Source organism: Lactuca sativa, chromosome 9 (assembly GCF_002870075.4).
Source record: "Lactuca sativa cultivar Salinas chromosome 9, Lsat_Salinas_v11, whole genome shotgun sequence".
NCBI lineage: Eukaryota > Viridiplantae > Streptophyta > Magnoliopsida > Asterales > Asteraceae > Lactuca > Lactuca sativa.
In genome coordinates, this window is record NC_056631.2 from 31,987,450 (window position 1) to 32,008,881 (window position 21,432).

Below are 21,432 nucleotides of genomic sequence, written 5' to 3' on the forward strand. Positions count from 1 at the left end.
TTAGAGGAGTCCAAATCTGAAGTTACAACTTCAGATCATGCTCAATACCAGAAATGACCCACAAATATGCTAGAAATGGCCTTAAACCCTTGAATGATGAGATCTAACACTAGAATAATCAAGGCAACAACTTGTTACCTTCAAATGGAAGCCAAGACGGAGTAGGTACTGGATCTACAATCTTCTCCTTGATCCAAGATCTTGAGTCTTCAAGTTTCTTTCACAAAAACCACATTCCAAGCTTTTACACACACAAAATGAGGAGTAATACGTGATTAGGGTTTTCTGAGGTCAAAGGTGGTGATAAGAGATGCAGAGGGTGGCTAATGAGCCTTTAAATAGGGTGCAAAACCCTGGAAATTAGGGTTTCATATTCCAGCTCCAACTCGTCGAGTTGGGTCCTCCAACTCGTCGAGTAGGTGATAAAGTTCACGCTGCCGGATCCTTTTCTACACAACGAGTTGGGGCAGCCAACTCGTCGATTAGGTCTAAAAAATTGAACATAAAGCTTTAAAATTTATACCTGGGGGTCGGGATGTTACATACATCTCATGGTATCTCGCCTTCTTTATCTGCTTATCTGCCACATACTGCAGAACCAATAGCGCCCTCTCACGGAACATCGCAGTAATCTCAGCCATCGTCTCAGTAGTCTGCCGAAGGTGCTGGAACTCCCTCGCCAACTGTTGTACCTTAGCCACTGGTGCAAAATCAGCTTGGAATCTAGTCACGAAATCATCCCATGTCATCGAATCAACCGCCTCATAACCAACAGAGCACCCAACCTCCTCCCACCAGTCTCGAGCTCTGTCTTTCAGAAGACATGAGGCAAGTCCGACCTTTGCCCCATCTAGGCAACTGATAGTGCGGAAGGCGTTAGCGACATCTGCTAACCATTGTCTGCTCATTATCGGGTCCTTCTCCCCATAGTAGTTTGGAGCTCCACATGCCCAGAACTCCCTAAATGTCAACGAACATGCCCCAATAAAAGCCACCATCTTAGAACAGAAAGAGCCCAAACGCTCCTCCAACACCTCCATGATACCCTCCTTGATCGTACTAAATATCATAGGGGTCTGATTAAGTATGCTACAGGTAATCCCATATGAAATGAACTCCTACATCTGATCATCCAATTGCCTGGCTCCAGAACCCGAGTCTGAGCCCTCACCAGCACTAGGACCACTTACTCGTTTTCCTTGAAGAGTCAACATACTGAAAATAGACCATACAAACCATCAGAACACGTATAAATATATATCGAGGAGTCTCATACTCTACAAGATTCCTGGTTTCATCGCAACTCTCCTTGACTCGAGTACGGATCCTCTTCTTCAAGTAGTACGGGCCCAAACTACGTTCCACATCTATCCGTACTTTCCTCAAGGATTGCCTTGAATCCTTCAAGTCACTCCTTGACCACACATACAATCCACATTAAGATAAGGCTCCCAACACACCCGAGGGTATGTCCGAATCCCTCAAAGTAAGGCTCTAATACCAACTTGTAACATCCCAAAAATTAAGACTGGAAATTTCAATATTTAATCTAATAAAACCATTATTCCAAAACATCATCATAAAAATCACGGTGAATCAGAGTGTATCAATACATAAAAAACATCAGAGTAATAAAGAAATGCGGAACAATATGGTGTGTGTAATGCAATTATCCCGGGCTCTTCCCCTTCGAACCAGAAGTACCTGAAACATAAATTGAAAACCGTATGCACAAAGCTTAGTAAGTTCCCCAAAATACCACATACCATACATATCAAACATATAACGGGCCCCGCCCGGCATCGAGCCCCGCTCGGTATACAGATTTGTCAATCACCAGGCTCCACCTGGCATCGGGAACCGCCCGGTATACATATAAACATATAAACACATAATCATACAAACACATGCAATAATCATAAAGATAATAGCATACAAGATAGTCATCGGGCCTTGCCCGGTAAACATATAAGAATATAACACATGCAAGAATCACGCAGAAAACTGGCATCCTAACATATCAAACCATAGGCCGGCATTGGTGCCTTCGACCCATTGAACACAACGAGGAAACTTACCTCTAGCTGCTAAAACACTCAAATGAATCCCTGTCATGCTGATCCGGAAAATCCCCGTGCTATCATCAACAAAATAAGTTCCAATTAATAATTAGATCTCGACCCATAATCAAGTATCTAAGCTACTTAACCCACAACCAGGGTAAAATACAATTTTACTCTTTTTCTCACTTGGCCCAAAACCAAAGACCAATCCAACTACTCAAAATGCCCAAATCCTAAATGGCAACCCAAAGCCTGATATTTTCCAAATCTTCCAAATTAGGCCCAAAACCCATAATGGTCCTAAATCCAAAGGAGCCCAAAATACTATCAAAGATCCAAAATTAACCGTCCAATGGACCAACAAGGCCCAACCTTAGAAGTACAAAGAATGGCCCAATACTGAGAACGTCAATCCCAAAAGCCCATATGCTGAGTACATGGGGCGTACATAGCTCGTACGCTTAGCGTACTCTATCTGGGGTCAGTACACACAACAATACTATGGTGCAGTGGCAAACCCTAAAGCTTTGGATCTAGGTTTTTCTAATTGTTCATGAAATAATCATCCAAAGCTTGTAAACCCTAAATCTATCATATAGAAATCGAAATCAACATAATTAAACATGTAAGAATGTTACCTTTCAATTGTAGCTTGAAAATCCTTGCCATTAAGAGCTTATTATCACAAGTTCAATACCTCTAATTGATCACAAACACCAAGAAGCAAGTTGGAGAAAACGAGAGAGAGGAGGAGGAGGCTCAAAATCGGCTCTAGGGTCTTTCTAGGGCTTCAGGTAGCCGATTTGAGGTGCCTAAGGGGTCCGTTATATAGCTGAAGAATTTGGGTTTCAGTAAAATACCTAATATGGTTGCTTAAGCCCTAAGCAGCCCATAGGAATCTTCCAGAATACCTAGCCTTGGACAAAATCCTTAAGGGCTTCCATAAGATTTCGTCCACCTCTTGTCCAAGAGATCCTCAGCCTATTTTGCAATTATCACATAATTATCAGCCCCCTTAGTTCAATTAATCACTTTTGACCACAAAATTAATTCTAAATTAATTCTTGACCAATATTAATTAAACAATATGATTTCACTTTTAATATATTATTCACATAATATATTAATAAATCATATTTATCCTCTTTCTCCATTATTCATCCAATCAAGTTGCTTTGGTGAAGGGAACCCAAAAGAACCATGATCCCTCGGTTCCTTGGTCAAGGCAACTGCACCTTCGTTATCGCAGAAAATCTCCATAGACTCCTTTATGGTAGGTACAACTCCAAGGTCTCCAATGAAGTTCTTTGTCCATATGCTCTCCTTTGACACTTCGCTTGCTGCTATGTACTCTGATTCGCACATTGAATCATCTATGGTCTCCTGCTTGGAACTTTTCCAACTCACTGCTCCTCCGTTCAGGGTAAACACCCAGCCCGACTGCATGCAGAAATTATCCCGGTCGGTCTGAAAATTGGCGTCACTATACCCTCGCACTCTCAAGTCATCACTCCCACCGAGGATAAGGAACCATTCCTTAGTCCTTCGTATGTACTTGAGAATGTTCTTCACTGCGGTCCAATGTTCCCTACCAGGGTTCCCTTGATATCTATTGACCATGCTCAAAGCAAAGGCCACATCAGGGCGAGTACACATCATAGCATACATGATTGAGCCAATTACAGAAGCATAAGGTACTCGACTCATTTATGCTATTTTAGCTTCGGTACTTGGGGTTTGATTCTTACTCAACTTGGTATTGTTTTGGATTGGTAACTCCCCTTTCTTGGAATTCTCCATGCTGAAACGTTTCAACACTTTATCCAAGTAAGTACTTTGACTAAGTCCTATTAGTCTTTTACTCATATTTCTTAAAATCCTTATCCCAATAATATAATCAGCTTCTCCGAGGCCCTTCATAGTGAAGCACTTCCCAAGTCAGGACTTAACCTCATGCAAGGTTGGGACGTCGTTTCGTATGGGCAGTATGTCATCCACATACAATACGAAAAAGCAAAATATACTCCCACTGGTTTTGACATATACGAAGGACTCATCCTCGCTTCTTGAAAAACCAAACTCTTTTACTTTCTCATCGAAACAAAGATTCCATCTGCGAGATGCTTGTTTCAATCCATAGATGGATTTCTCAAGCTTACACACTCTAGTAGGGTACTTCGCATCGACAAAACCCTCTGGTTGACTCATGTAAATATCTTCAGCCAACTTCCCATTAAGGAAAGTGGTTTTGAAATCCATCTGCTATATTTCATAATCATGAAACGTAGCTATGGCTAGCATAACCCTTATAGATTTAATCTTTGCTACTGGTGAGAAGGTCTCATCATAGTCAACTCCAGGAGTTTGAGTAAAACCCTTCTCAACCAATCGCGCCTTATATGTGTGTAATTTCCCATCCATGTCAGTCTTCTTCTTGAAGATCCATTTGCAACCGACCGTCTTACGACCTAGTACATTGTTGTGACATCCCCATTTTCACGGCCAGAAAAGACCGATTTGTTTATGCTTTGTTTTATAAAATCAGAGTAATCCTTTGATTAAAAGAGTTGCGGAATTTGTTCCCAAAATAAAATATGATAAAAATTTATCAAAACGTTTCTCAAAGAGAATGTATTTTCATTATATAACAAAATCTCGGGATGTCATGTTCTGATACAGACCAAAAGCATATACAATATAAAATAGACCTTATAACAGTTATTTATAACTACTGATCTATAATCCAAAATCTCTCGTCAAGTCCAATAACTTATACCCTCGTGTCATTACCTGTAATGCAAAGAAAACTGAGTGGGTTAGGCTTGGGAGCCTGGTGAGCATATTGAGTTTTCAACCCACAATAATATAATTATTATATTTAATCATCAAACAATCAACCCATTACCCATCCCCCATTATCTCCATTTATCTTAAGGATCTACCCTAAGAATCATCTATCCTTCATTCTTAAGGATTGACCTGAGGTATAGGCACGAAGTCACATCATCGCCAGGGTTTACTCAATAGGTGCTAACTCCATAGTCACCAAGGTTTATACAATAGGCGCTAACTCCATAGTCACCAAGGTTTATATAATAGGCGCAAACTCCATAGTTAGCAAGGTTTATATAATAGGTGCTAACTCCATAGTCACCAAGGTTTATACAATAGGCGCTAACTTCATAGTCACCAACTATCCCATCTACCCATGTTCTACCCAACATTTTCGTAGATACAAATACTTACATAGTTTAAATCATTTAACACCTGTATAAAACATCAATTCTATGCCCATCTCAAATAGACAAACAATATATAAACACATAGCATGTATTTCATAGCAAATACTTCGAATTTATGTGTTAGAAGAAAGTAAATATGCATTCTCTCATATAAACAACGATATGTACACATAACACGTATTTCATATCAAATACTTTATAATTATGTGATAGAAGAGAGTGACCACACACTCACACATATAAACAACAATATATATACACATAACATGTATTTTATAAAATACTTCATATTTATGTGTAAGAAGAAAGTGACTATACACTCACACATATAAACAACAATATATATACACATAGCACATATTTTATAAAATACTTCATATTTATGTGTAAGAAGAAAGTGACTATACACTCACACATATAAACAACAATATATATACACATAGCACGTATTTTATAAAATACTTCATATTTATGTGTAAGAAGAAAGTGACTATACACTCACTTCATCAGAAGATGATCGGACAGAACTACGGCTTGTAGAAGTAGTATTCTTTGGTAGTTCTGGAAGATCTTCACAAAAATTGGCTTCTCGCGGGCAGAGCTTCAGCTTGAGAATTGCACTTCTCGGGATCTTCGGAGCTTCGAGACTTGCTTTGGGGCTCGGGAATGATACCGGGGCTTCGGGATATTTCTTACATGAAAAACAAGGTAAAACGGGAGAGAGAGAGAAGAGAAAATGGGCAAGAAGGTCGGCTGCCCTCACAAGGTATTTATAGGGCTGAACCCTCGCATTACGTTGGGCGTAATGCTTAGCTACGTGGGGCGTAGTGCCAAAAAACGTCATCGCTTACGTATGCGAGGCACTCGAGTCCGAGGGGTTCATGCACCGGGGTACGCTGGGCATACGCCTATACACTGGGCATACTTTGGATAAGATCAATGACTCCTTCGGATATACATCCGACTTAAAGATTAAATATATATTTTAATTATTTAATAAACTTAAAAAATTTATATCTTCCTCATACGAACTCTGTTTTCGACGTTGTTTATATCCACGCGTAGGTGAGACTACGCTCTACAACTTTCTTTTAGACTCCATCGGCTAATTTTGAATTTATTTTTATTATTTATTTTTAGTAGGCCGGGACAGGAAAAATTCGTTATAAATTCATAACTTCTTCATCCGACATCCGTCTTCGTCTGTCTTTTTGTCGTTGCACTACTAATGACGTGATCTTCGATTCTCGTTTAGATTTTTTTGGCTAAAAACTGCTCGATCACAAATCGAGTATTCGGGCTGCATACCGCTAAGTCGAAACTTAGAAAAATCATAACTTCCTCATACGAAGTCAGATTTGGACGTTCTTTTTATGCACGCTCACGGTTTAATGAACTCTAAGACTTTCGTTTAGATTGCTAAGGCTAAATATCGCTCTAATGTAAGTTCACTTTTTACGTCATTCAGCGTCGTGTCAGTTCTGTTGCGAAACTTCGACGGGTCATAACTTCTTCGTTATAACTCGGATTTCAGCGTTCTTTATATGTACGAAGTCCTTGTAACATATACTAAAACTTAGTTAAGATTATTCCTTCAAAATAATTTTCCATAAAAAAGTCATTTTTGACGCGTATTGTCCTTAAATTGACTACCCCTAATCTACGGGCGTTACAATTGTCAACCAAGTTCCAAACTTGATTGTTATACTTGGATTGAATCTCGCTATCCATAGCCTCTTTCCACATCGCAGACTCCGGGACTGCCATGGCTTTCTTGTAGTTGTTAGGTTCATCCAAATTTATTAGTGTACTTATCACTAATAAACGTATCACCCTCAGCTGTTATATGGAAACCATATAATATGTGTGGAACACTAACTCTACTGGAACGTCTAAGAGGTAAGGACTCGTCAATCGGTTCAACAGGAGTTTCCTCCTCGGGTTGAGCGCTAGTGTTAGAGGTTCCTTCATCGTTTGATTCTTGAAGCTCTTCAAGATCAATTTGCCTCCTACTGTTCTCTTGGCATATGAGTTCTCGCTCTCGGAAAACTGTTATCCTTGCAATGAAGACAACATTATCACTCGGTCTATAGGAGAGATATCCAAAGGACTTATGTGGATAGCCGATGAAAACACACCGCTCACTACGAGGTTCGAGCTTGTCGTGAGTCTCTCATCTTACAAAAGCCTCGCAACCCCAAACCTTGATATATGACAACGAGGGAACCTTCCATGTCCACATCTCATGAGGTGTTTTGGCAACCGTCTTAGTCGGGACTAGATTAAGGATATGGGCGGCAGTCTCTAAGGCGTACCCCAGAATGAGATAGGTAACGAAGTTCGACTCATCATGGAACGAACCATGTCCAACAAGGTTCGATTGCGCCTCTCAGCCACACCATTCAACTGTGGTGTCCTAGGAGGCGTCAATTGCGAAACAATTATGCATTCCTTAGGTAGTCGTGGAATTCAATACTAAGGTACTCACCTCCTTGAAAGGTTTCTGACATGTGCTTGATTAAGTAGATATACCCATATTTGCTATAATCATCGGGTAAAAGTCACATAGAAGTGGTTTGCATCCCTTCTGGTGGATCTAAAGGGCCCACATACATCGGTATGGATGAGATCCAATAAACCCACACCCCTTTCACAAGTACCAGCGAAGAGTGACTTAGTCATCTTTCCAAGTAAACAAGACTTACACGCGTCATCATCCCTAAGGTCGAATGACTCCAACACTCCATCCTTTTGGATTTGAGCTATGCGCTTCTTGTTGACATGTCCAAGACGATAATGCCACATGCATGCTTTGTCCAAACCATTGGAAGAATCGATATGCAACATATCATGTCCTAAGTGTCTACAACCATCACAGTTTCATATATTCCATTACAAGGCAATGCTTCAAAATAGAAAGTACCATTAACAAAAGCATTAATAGAACCAATTTCATTATTAAACGAAAATCTAAAAACTCGTTCATACAAACCATGAAAAGAAATAATGTTTCATGTCATTTCTGACGAGTAGCAACAATTTTTCAAATTTAAACCTATCCCATTACTAAGCACTAAAGAGTAAACTCCAATCTTGGTGACAGACGACGCTTTCCTATTCCCCATGATCAAGTTTTTATTCCCATTCTCCACATACATACTTCTTCTTCGACCCTGCAAATTTGAACAAATGTGAAAACCACATCCTGTATCGAGGACCCAAGACATAGCATGTGATGAGTTATTAGATTGAATAGTATAAATACCTGCGAAGGTGGGCTTTATCTTCCCATCCTTGATATCTTGCAGATACTTCGGGCAGCTTCGTTTCCAATGCCCTTTGTCGTGACAGTAGAAGCACTTTACATCCTTCGGGTTGGAAGAGGGGGCAGCAGGACCAGATTTGGTTCCACTAGAAGAGGTACCATCATGGGACTTTACCTTGTGGCTCTTAGAAGGAGCCTTCATCTTCTTTCCCTTTCCTTTCCCAACAGCCAAGACAGGGGCAGCACTAGTAGGAGTAGATGCAATAGATTTTCCTTTTAGACTACTCTCAGTAGTCCTTAGCAGGCCTTAAAGCTTGCTTAGAGTGACCTCCTCCTTTTTAATATGATAAGTCATACGAAACTGATCATAATAATAAGGCAAGGAGTGTAGAATGATATCTATGGCAAACTCCTCATCGAAGTTGACATTCAACTTCAGCAAGCGGTGCACATATCTTTGCATTTTCTGCAAGTGGGCCGTGATGGACTCTCCATCTCCTTCATTTTAGTAGTGATCATCGCAACGATGATCTCGTACCTTTCCTGCCTAGCACTTTGATGGTACCTTTCCATCAAATCTTGGTGCATCTCGAATGGATAGTAGTCCTCGTAGGACTTTTGGAATTCAACAGTCATTGTTGCGAGCATGATGCAATGAACCTTCATAGCATCTCTCTCATGAGTCTCGTACAGAACAATTTCCTTGGGAGTAGCAGTGTTGTGGTCAATCTCCTTCAGCTCCTTGTCGAGAACATACTATTTGTCCTCGTAGTGGGTGACCATGCGAATGTTGTGGATCTAAGCGTTAAAGTTGGACCCATCAAATATCACCCTCCCACACAAGTTCATGAGTGAGAATGAGCCAGAAGGGTTGAGCTAGAATCGTTGTTGTTTGGAGTAGACATCTGAAAAAGAAAAGAGACAAAGTTTAGATTAGATAAGAATCCCCAATTTAACACCCAAATGATAAATTAGGTCTAGGACCCAAAACAATTATTTACAATTCAGGAGAGGGATGTCGTAATCTAGTTGAAAATAATTTGAAGTTAGGTCAATGACGATTTACCAATTTCCACCATGAAAAACGAAACATACAATTAAGTTTTAAATGAATTGAAATTCCTAGATTCTTTTGAGATTCATTGAACTTTTCAATGGCATGTTTAAATCTCGATATGCACTTCAAGTTTGTGACTGGGATACCAAGGATTATAAACATGGTGTGAATAACCATGCAAATGTACTTGGTACTCTCGATGTCATTTACCACCTAATCAATGTGTCGGTTAGCCACACATGTTCCATTGATCTATGATAAATATCGAGCTACCCTTTGCAAGTCTTGTTAGTCCCAAATTAGTGTGTCGGTTATCCACGCATGCTCCACTTACGACTAGGCAAGGTGCAAAGTGTAATATTATGGAATAGCATCATTTTCACATTTTTCCTAAAGTAACTAAGATTGGGAATTTATAAACACATTTAGTTACTTTTATAGATCATTATACTTATTAATGAGGAATTAGTTGCCTTATCCTACCCGTTCGGCTAACGAGCCTCCACTATTCAAGATTGCGGTGGGTAAGAGTGGATACCCAATGATGGTCATTTTATAGGTTGTTTCCTTAAACACCCCTTATAGAACAGCTTCGTGAATGAGACCTACTTTGAGCAAAACAACAATCCTATGGTGCACATTCAAACCCGAAAGCTTTGGATCTAGGTTTTTCTAATTGTACATGCAATAATCATCCAAAACTTGTAAACCCTAAACCAATCATATAGAAATCGAAATCAACATAATTAAATAAGTAATAATGTTACCTTTCAATTGTAGCTTGAAAATCCTTGCCTTTGAGAGCTTAGTATCACAAGTGTAATACCTCTAATCGATCACAAACACCAAGAAGCAAGTTGGTGAATATGAGAGAGAGAGACAGAGAGGGAGGCTCAAAATCGGCTCTAGGATCTTTCTAGGGTTTCAAGTAGCCGATTTGAGGTGCCTAAGGGGTCCTTTATATAGCTAAAGAATTAGGGTTTCGGTTAAATACCTAATTTGGTTGCTTAAGCCCTAAGCAACTCATATGAATCTTCAAGAATACCTAGCCTTTGATGAAATCCTTATGGGCTTCCATAAGATTTCGTCCACCTCTTGTCCAAGAGATCCTTTGCCCATTGTCCCCTTAGTTCAATTAATCTCCTTTGACCACAAAATTAATTCTAATTTAATTTTTGACCAATATTAATTATACAATATGATTTCTCTTTTAATATATTATTCACATAATATATTAATAAATCATATTTATACTCTTTCTCCATTATTCATCCAGTCAAGTTGCTTTGGTGAAGGCAACCCAAAAAGACCATGCTACAATCGAGTTAAGTACATACCAAATGTAATTATGGGCTAAGACACCTAATCCAACAGTACTCCCTAAACTACCAATCCTCACCATTAAGCACTTAATCGGCTATGACAACAAGTCAAACTTACAAAACTGATTCTAAAGGGTAACTTATCATGTAAAGTTGGCAACTTTACACCCATGCATGGCTTAATGTCACTCAAGATTAAAATGAGCTTAATAAAGGTCGTAATACGTGCATGGACCAATATCCTCCATAAATTTTGCATTTTTATGAACTAGGGACCTCATTGGATCTAAGATCTAACATCCATGGCTTCTAGAGTATATCAAAGGCTCAATTTTAACTCAAAAGATTCAAAAATGCATGAATAACACTATAGAATAGATCTAGCACAAATGACCAACAAGATGAGAGCTTTTTACCTCCAAAAGATTGCAAATGTGAAGGTAACCCTGGATATACAAGCTCAAGTTATTCCTCTAAGTGTTCCTCTTTTTCTTCTTCACCTTAAAACGCCAACAAACTCTCTTTCAAGCTCAAAACTCACCAAATACACTTAGGGTTTCGTTTTCAGGGTAAAGATAGATGGAGGTTGGTTAATAGAGTGTCCAAGAGTGAGATAAGTTGATTAAATAGGGCATAAACCCTAAAAATTAGAGTTTGTCCCTACCTTTCGTATGCAATGTGTACTCCACGTATGCCCTGTATACGTGGATGAGTCTCACGATCCGAAAATGGGCAAGTATGCCAAGCGTACTTCCAGAGTACACCCCGCGTACTAGCTAGGGGACCAAAATGTAAAGTTTTGCATTACGGGCTAAAAGGAAAACTTAATAGAATACAAATGTTACAATAATTCTTTCTTCATTAATTCTATTTAATTAAATTTGTGGATTAGGGTTTTTTTTCGCGGCGCGAACCTTGTTGTGGCGCGACCATGGTATTTTAAGTTGTGACGTGGTCTTGTACTGGTCGCGATGCGGTGACGGCTAGGATTTAAACCTTAAACCTTAGGTTTTGGGCCTTATATAAGTGCACTAACTACTAGGGTTTGTTGATTATCCTAGTCTCCATCCTCAGAAACGAAACCATATCCCTAGTGAGAGAGAATCTTGAGTGTTGGTTGCCTTTGTTGGTGTTTTGGTCTTGTCTTAGAGAAGAAGGTGGTGGTTCATTTCTTGTTTGGGATTTTGAAGTTGAGATCTTATTTCCTAAGCATCTTCCAGATCTCCATGAGGTTCGGTGGTGTGAGAAGCTGCTTCTGTGTGAGATGTTTTACTTTTGTTTTGATTAAATGAGTTTTCTCACTATACTATATATGACAGTACATGTCTCTGAATGCTAGGATATGGTTACTGTCAAAATGTGCTTGTTTGTGTAGTTTGGTTAATTTGTAGTGTGATAAGTGTTTGTTTGTAAAATGCTTTGATATGTCTATTTCGAAGTTGATAACCAGATAAACTTAAGTGTTATGAGTCTAGATACTTATGTCTATGAGTTGATGATAATACCAACATAAGTGTTGTGATTCTGGATACTCCTATCTAGGAGTTGATGGAAAGATCAAATAAAGTGTTGTGAATCTGGATACTCCTATGTAGGAGTTGATGGCTGATCGGTCTTAGGTATTAAGAGATTTGGTTGTATGGATGTATGTGTATTGATGTACATCAATATATGGTATCATGGGGAACTCAATAAGCTTTGGCTTACAATTATTGATTAAATGTTTCAAGCACTTCAGATGATCGTGGGAAGGCGAATACATGATTGTACACACTCATTAACAACTTTCATGTTTGAGATTCTGTGTTGTCTTATGATACTCTGATTTTCAGGATTATGACTTATGGAACAAATGGTTTTATTGATGTTTGGTTCTAAGAAAATGAAAATTTTTCCTTATTTAAAATTTAAAAAATGTATTGTGAAAATTGAGATGTTACATATTTGTTCGATGGTTGGATTTAAGGGTTAGATGGTGGAAACATGTTGTGGATCGCTACATGACAAACTTCATAATTAGAAAGTTAAAATGCTTTCAACTGGATGAATATTGGCCTTATTGAAGTTGATTTTATTGGATTAAGGTGTCTAAACCAATAACTAAATTGGTATATACTTGAATTAAATGCAAACTCCTTTTTGGGTTTCTCTAAAAAATAATAAGTGAGTAGAATGACATTTGGAGAGAGAGGTTGATTTATTGATTTATTATGGGATTAATAAATAATTTGTTAATATATTATGAGATTGATTATTAATTAGAAATAGTATTATTTACTTAATAATTAATTTGAATTAATTTTTATATTAATTGGATTAATTAAAAGTGCAAGGAATTAAGCTATAATTGTTCAATAGTTGAATAAAAGGGAATTCCATAAGCTTCCAAGCCTTGGACGGTTTGGAGAGCATTTTTAGGGTTGATGGAATATTCCTTAAGATTAAGTAGGAGTTGAATAATTACTTAATTTGAAATATTAATATTATATTCAAATTTGGGTTTCCAAGGCTCCTTGTATCAGCTATAAATAGGACCCTTTGGCTCCTCATTTTCGTCCACTCTTGCACTCAAAGGAGTAGCCAAAATTCTACTCCCCTCTCCTCCTCCTCTCTCCTCAAGTCCTCTAATAGATAGGGTTTGAGTACAAACCATTATAGGCATCAAGATTTTGTTGCTTGTTTTCCAAGGCTTTTTAAGAAAGGAATTGATTTTATTATTTTCTATAATAATCAAAAGATATGTAAAACGTAATCCTATATGAATTTTGATTATTGTAGGCTTCCCTCAGGATTCTTGATATTCATAGCCTATTGTTATCAATATAGAAAACTTATATCCCGATAGGTTGCATGTGAACTTAGTGTTAAGTTATTTTTGCCTCATGTATTGAATTATAACCTATAAAACCTATCAGTGGTATCAAAAACTTGGTTTTCTATTTGATTATGCATAATCGTGAATGGATCAAAATTAAGGTTTATAAAAATTAAACCCTAAATGCTTGAATTTTTGCAAAAGGTTCTAAAAAACCTACCCTCCACCCCCTTACTTTCGAAAATGGCTCTAAGGTTTCCTTAGGGTTCACCTTATTTACTTAATATTATTTTAAATGCCTTGAATTTTGAATAATTAAAACCAGATAACCCTAAACCTAATTTTCAAAAATTAGTAAGGTTTTGGATTATGATTAAATTTGAATTATTTTATTAATTGTTTAATTGAAAATAATTATTTAATCCCCAAATGATTTAATATAATATAATTAATTGTTTAATTCAAAGATAAAAGATTAAATCATAATTTGTATAAATTTTAATTAATTAAAAGCTTAATTTAGATAATTAACATTTAAACCATTTATTCTGAAATGTTTTCAAATACACCTAGTATATAATATTAAAACTCCAATTACTATATGTATAATAAAAGTTAATCGAATCGCTAGTAAGCATCATTCACGAAGTTATGCTATAAAGAGGGTATAAGGAAACGACCTATAAAATGATCGTTGAATGAGTGTCATTTTCACCCACCGCTCTCCTGTGTGGTGGATGGTCGTTAGTTGAACGAGTTTGATATGACATAATCTTATTAAAAGTATAATGCTATAAAAATACTAGAATATTCTTTAAAATCTCACTCTAGTTATTTTAGGAAAATGTGAAAAGTATGCTAATCCATGAAAAATACACATCGCATGGCTAACTGGCACACTAATTTAGGACTATAAAGGTGACATGATGGCACAACTCAAAATTATCAATGTTAATGGAGCATGTGTGGTTTACCGACACATTAATTTGAGATGATAAATGACTTCGAGATTGTCAAGCGTGTTTGCATGGTGGAGGGTCGTTAGTTGAACGAGTTTGATAGGACATAATCTCATTAAAAGTATAATGCTACAAAGTACTAGAACATTCTTTAAAATCCCACTCTAGTTATTTTACGAAAATGTGAAAAACATGTTAATCCATGAAAAATACACATTGCATGGCTAACCAACACACTAATTTGGAACTATAAAGTTGACATGATGACACAACTCAAAAATTATCATTGTTAATGGAGCGTGTGTGGTTTACCAACACATTACTTTGAGATGATAAATGACATCGAGATTGTCAAGCGTGTTTGCATGATTATTCACATATTGTTTGTGATTCTCAGTATCCTTGTCACAAATAGAAGAACAATATCTGAGATTAAATATGTCATTGATAAGATTCAGTGAATCTCAAAAGATCTAGGAATTTCATATTAGATTGAAATTTGTAAATTGTCTTACTTACCTTCATTAATTCGCAATAAGACAACGACACCCCTCTTCTTGATTGTGAAATGTATTTTGGTTCCTAGTATTGAATATTTATTTTGGGTTAAAACATTAAGGATTTATGTCAACCAACTAAAATTATCTTTCTTATATAGATGTCTACTCTTGGAGATGCTACTGCTGCTCAATCTTCCACCAACAACTTGAACTTCACTCTTCTATCGATCCTATCAAAGAAGAAATTAGTTGGTCCAAACTACATGGACTAGATGCGAAATCTCAAAATGACTCTTCGATACGAGGGTAAAGAATATGTTCTCGATAAACCTCTACTCGAAGTCAATGAGTCAACCGCTACTTCAGAGGAGCTTGCCACCTATAAGCAACACTATGAGGACGCAACAAAGGTTGCTTGCATCATGGTAACAACCCTGTTACATGAGTTTCAAAAGTTCTATGAGGACTATTGGCCATATGAGATGTTCTTGGATCTTGCTGAAAAGTTTCACAAGAAAGCACGTCAAGAGAGGTATGATGTCGTCAAGATGTTAATGGCATACAAGTTGAAGGAAGGAGAATTTGTCTGCAATCATGTGTAGAGAATGTAGAGATATGTGGAGTGTTTGGAAAAGGTCAATGTGTCCTTTGACAAAGAGTTGGTCATAGACACAATCCTAAACTCCTTGCTTCCCGGTTATGATCAGTTTATCTTAACGTATCATTTGAATAACATGGAGACCAAATTGACCTAACTCCACAACTTGTTAAAGACAGTTGAATCGGGGATGAAGAAAAATAAGGTCTCTTCTACCACAAGTGCTCATGTCCTTGCCAGTGGGCAAAACAGAGGAAAGAAAATGAAGACTAATCCTCAATCGAACTCAAAGGACAAGACCCACGGTGGAATGTCTAGCAATGGGTCGAACTCAAAGCCCAATTTTGATATTTTTGTTGTTAAATGATCCCAAAGAGGCAATTTGCGACTATTGTAACAAAAAATGGCATTAGAAACGAAGTTGCCCTAATTACTTGCAAGATTTGAAGGATGGCCAGGTCAAGTCATCTTCGGCAGGTATATACACTATTCTAACTACAATATGGATGTTATGGAATTTGTGAAATTTACTAATGCTTGGAGTGAAAAAAATCACCGGTTGGAGTGAAAAAAACACGAGGAAATGTGATTTTCTCTAAAAGATTGTTTCTTAGTCTTACTTTTAGTTATTTCATATGAAGTCAAAATGAAAACTTACTTGAGTTAACAGTTAAAAAAATTGCTAAAATATTTTACAAATTTTGCTTTCGTTGGTTTCACAATATCATGGAACATGTTTTATATTACAAATTTGTATAATATTCACTTACATTACAAAAATGTTTTAGAACCAAACAACTTATAAGGCAATAAACACCTAAATAAAAAATAGTTTTTTATTTAAATTTTTTATGCGCGTGAGTTAATTGTTGGAGAATTAACCAATCCGACTTCGGAAAGGGTACGACTCTAATATCCCCGAGAAGGGGGTCGAAACATTTTAAAATGATTTTTTAGTCGCAAAGCACCTTCAAACATGTTATCCGTTGAATTCCACCGAGTAGGAAAGTTCCAATTCGAACCCAACCAAAAGAAGTTGCCTCTTACAAAACGTTATATTTCTATGATATATAATGTTGTCAATCCAGAAAAACTATTGCAACCTTTCTTTAAAACTTGATCTAACAAGTTTAATGAATTTAAGTCCGTCTACCACATCCAAGTTTATTATGTGTGCAAAACTCAAGTACGAAAATATCGTCCTTTGAGATTTTTTTATGTTTGATTTTTAGTTGTCCAAGGACTTTGGTATTATTTGACACAACATAAAAAACTAGCAAATGTTTCATTTTATAATTTAAAGAACTGTTATTACATATTCTAAATTCGTATATAAATTATGAGTGGTTTACGTATATGTTATGATACTTATACGGTTGTGTCACAAAATTGCTCGAAAACAAACCCACATACTCACACGTGGGACCTACATTTCAACCTAGAAAAGTTCTTGATCTTAAAAATGTATGAAGCATAAAACATATTGATCTTTCTTGCAAATTGCTATAGGGTTTTGAGTCGCATCATTCCAATACCATATAACTCTAATATGATTTTTATTTGGTAGTGTCAAAAATCGTGTTTGTTATATACACAGTAAACTTCAGGAATGGTTATAATTATGTCGCGATTTCTTTATTCATGTATTATTACATGTTATTATATGACATAATTATAAAATCTACATATATAAGTACTCAATTTCTTAGTAGTTACTACATTGAATTAAAATCCGCGTACTTGTGAAATTGCTTCAAATTTTGCTAACTTTTTACCTCACTTCTAATCTTCTATAAATCACTCCAACTTTATATATATATACAAGCTAGCTACCTTTGAAGTGACACACCATCTTCATTATAACTCCATTTTCAGCTGACTAGTCAGCCAAGAAGCTATTTACAATCGACAAAATTGGTTCAATCAAATGAACATTATAATTAATTACATGATAACAAGATTTTATTTACGTTATAACAAGAATTTGATTACGTATTTAATTAATTACCTGAATTGCCTGAAGAGTCGTAGCTCAAAAGTGAGGTCTCTGGTGTTACCAAGTTAGTGAGTCCATCAGAATGCCATATTTCTTGTGTGTTCCCATTCAATTCTCCATCGGGCCACCATGATTGTGTAGCCATGCCCGTGAAGTTGCACTCCATCGGGGACCCACTCTGCAAGGTTTTCAAAACATTGATGAAATAAAAAAGTAAATGGTTGTCATGAGAAAAATTCCATATGTAACATATTTGTACTGTGTTTGATCTGTAACAGACTCATATTAGGTAACAAACTTATACTAGGACTGATGTCAATGAAATAAATATATATATATATATATATATATATATATATATATATATATATATATATATATATATATATATATATATATATATATTAGTTACACCAAAAAGATGGAGCAACGTAGAACTTGTGTCATATTGTCTATGTAAAAGACGTTAATGTCCTCATTACTGTTTCCCTACACATTTTATTATTAGAAAAATGGTGTTAGTGAAAACACAAAATATGGTTTTATACTACCGATTAACATCAAATATGGTGTCTGAGTTCCGTTATACAAATGGTTCTTTTAACTTTGAGTTTGTGTTCTTTTTAGTTTATTATTATTATGTATAATAAAATAATATTCTATATCTAACATTTGTTACTTGTGACATTATACTAAAGATTAAATTTATAGTAACTTATTTTTACCTCTGAAGAAAACAAACTTTCGAGGTTGATATCAGCTCTTGGGTGAACAGCAGCGAGTTTCATAGATAAAAACTGCAATAAAAATTGAAGGTTATGAGAAGAAAATGGTAATAATTTGAGACCAAATTTAAATTGTTTTATTAAGATCGATAAAAGATTGTAATAGTGTGAAAAAGACTAATTAATTAACCTCTACTTGAAGTTGTAGGGATTGTACATGATTGATGATCTCCTCAAGCACCATTGCTGTACCAGAAACCTACAATTTAGAGTTTGATGAGTTTCAAGGAGTATATATTATTAATTATATAATAGTTGTTGATGTAGCATTATAGACCATTTTTTAAATGGGTGTAATTGAATTTTTGTCTTGATGTAAAAGATAATGAAAAATAGGTGCAATGCATAGAAATAACAAATTTATCATATCCTCACAATAAGATATTTATGATGAGTGTATTTATTATAGGCAAAGCTAGCAAAATAAATGCCATAACTTCCATTTATATAATATCATATTAAAATGTTTTTTTTTTTACATTCTTTCAATAATAATTTTTTTTAATAAATGAAGGTTTTTTTTGACACATGTTAATCTTTCATGGGTTTTGACACTTGTCATTTTATGGTATTTTTGAAATAAATATTATCCATTTGTCAATTTTTAATTTGTTTCAATTTTTAAGATTAAAGTCATATATTTATATATGTAAAGTATTAAATATCATATATATGATTTTAAATTGCAATAAATACGTTTCTTCCTTTTTTATTTTAAAAGTTGTACATTATAAAATATTTTCTATTTATATTTTAATTTAATATTTATTTTTTTTTAAATCAACCCGTGTAATACACGAATATCACACCTAGTACTTATAATGTTCGTAAATATAATTTTATTTTGGCTAATTTTTAGTGGCCTGTTTGGTAACCTTGTAATTTTTAAATTAAGAGAGATTTTTAATTTTTTAGATTCAAAGCGTTTTATAGTCTTTTATATTTTAATTATTTAATAACTTCTTAATTTTTAAGATAATAATTTATATCTAAAAAAAATAAAAAAAATTAAAAAAAAGGTGTTGAAACTTGAAAAGATCCTACTTTTCAACAAACTATTTTCCTTTTCTATTTTACACAATCCCCTCATTTTTTACGTTCAAACCTTTTAAAAGTTTAGATCCTAACAACAATGTATTAATGTCACAAGCAATTATTAATTTTAAACCACATAATCTTCTGGTTTAAAAGTTACTTTTTAATGTAGTATTTGTTTAGTGGGGTTATTTGAAAAGTCAAATGTGGTTATGGCTAAGTAGCTAACCTTGTTACAACCAGGAACCAGTTCTTGCAAAAGCTTCATCCGAGCATTGATCTTCTCTCGTCTTGCCTGTCAAATCAATCCATAATTATTGATTTATAAATGCACTGATTTTGATGAAAGATTATGAATTTATGATTACTCGTTCAGCTAAGCTATGGCTATCAGTAGCTTCACCCCGCCGAGCTCGAACATGAACGTACGGAAGCTTCTCGCGTTCGGTGACTTTTGCAGCGGTTTTGCTCTTCTTCCCCGATGATTTCACCTAATTTTGATAAATTTTGTTTTTAATAGGTCAGTTACTTGATATTAGAATCGTAGAAATTGAGGTAAAATGGCGAATCAAGTCACAAACCGTCTTTTCTCGATCCTTTCGTTTTGTTGACATTGAATCTATTGGATCTGAGGAAATCGGTGATGAATTGTGCAGGGAACCTGATTCTAGAGGCTCTTGTTTCACCGGATTACTGATAATACGGTTCGGATTTTGTAGAATTAGAATTGATCCCATCGTCTCCGAAGAATTCTCCTTCGCCGTCACGGAGGGGAAAACTTTTGGTGTTTCTTCCTCCGGCGAATGTAGAAGCTTCACGGCTTGATTCGGTGGAAGCTCGAGAAGAGCCGTGAAGGAATTGCCAGTCTCCAGCGGTGGTTCCGCCGACATCAGGTTCTGAATCTCTTCATCCACAAACTGAAACGCTTCCAAATTCATATTTCTTCGAAGAGGAATCACAGCCAAAATATCAAAAACTGTTAACTAAAAAAGGACTTTATAAAAGCACGCAAAGTTGAAGGGGGGCCAGACTGAGACAAGTTGCTTCGAAAACTGAGAAGTCATTGGCAATGACAATGGCAATGGCAACTGGCAACCGCTGACGGAAAATGACGGAAGGTAAGGGTAAGTGCACTTTGTGCGGCAGAGAAAGGCGTTCAGCTTTCTCTGTTTTCAATGGAAAAAAAAAGCCCCTCAAAAACTGGATATCGTACTGGTTCTTCAATGGCAGTCAATCTGGCAAGGTATGTGTAGCTTTATTGATTCTTGTTTTCAAGAAGCCATTTAGAGTAGTCCGAAAGCAACGTTTTCTGTATGGTCCCCTGGCTTCAATTTGATTCTGCAACCAAATTCATCTTTCTTTTTTCTTTCTTTCTTTCAAGAGAGTTGATGGCGGGGACCGGATCGTGCATCCGTATCCGACCCCGGTGTGTCTTAAGTCTTAACTACGGAAGATGATCCATCGCTGTCTTCCATTATTTTTTAGGCATTCTCACTTCATGTACTTATACTTGCCCTTTTTCTATCATTTTAATATCAAATGACGTTAAAAGGAATATCGTATTTCATTTTATGTTATATTATTGAAAACTCTTATTAATTCCTACTATAATAATTATTTTTTGTTGAATAATTTAAAACCAGAGGTAGCACCCTCCATCTGTCTGATATTATGGACATTTTAGCGGACGTTATGTGTTTCGGGAGTTTTTAGACTCAATTTTGGATCAAATGGATTTTGGTTGGAAATGGAGAAGGTAAATTAGGGGCTGTCTTTCCTCGAGTAGGGCCTCGGT

General features: G+C 36.1%; 1 protein-coding gene across 1 annotated transcript; it reads right to left on the reverse strand.

Moving 5' to 3' along the window:
• Positions 1-17,423: 17,423 nt before the first annotated feature.
• Positions 17,424-21,187, reverse strand: LOC111878628 (transcription factor bHLH48). Its single transcript, XM_023875136.3, has 7 exons — positions 20,219-21,187; positions 20,006-20,128; positions 19,867-19,932; positions 18,733-18,801; positions 18,543-18,614; positions 17,830-17,995; positions 17,424-17,716 (listed from the first exon to the last, which is right to left on the reverse strand). Exons 1-7 carry the CDS (start codon positions 20,573-20,575, stop codon positions 17,679-17,681), a joined length of 891 nt encoding a protein of 296 aa, XP_023730904.1. The 5' UTR covers positions 20,576-21,187; the 3' UTR covers positions 17,424-17,678.
• Positions 21,188-21,432: the final 245 nt, after the last annotated feature.

Bases quoted from the DNA above. Each gene is read 5' to 3' on its own strand.
- LOC111878628 (XM_023875136.3), bottom strand. From the start codon at position 20,575: ATGAATTTGGAAGCGTTTCAGTTTGTGGATGAAGAGATTCAGAACCTG. The intron at 19,933-20,005 runs GTAATCATAAAT...TTGATTTGACAG, and splicing joins GCCATAGCTTAGCTGAACGA to GCAAGACGAGAGAAGATCAA. The intron at 17,996-18,542 runs GTAAAAATAAGT...AAAACCTTGCAG, and splicing joins AAAGTTTGTTTTCTTCAGAG to AGTGGGTCCCCGATGGAGTG.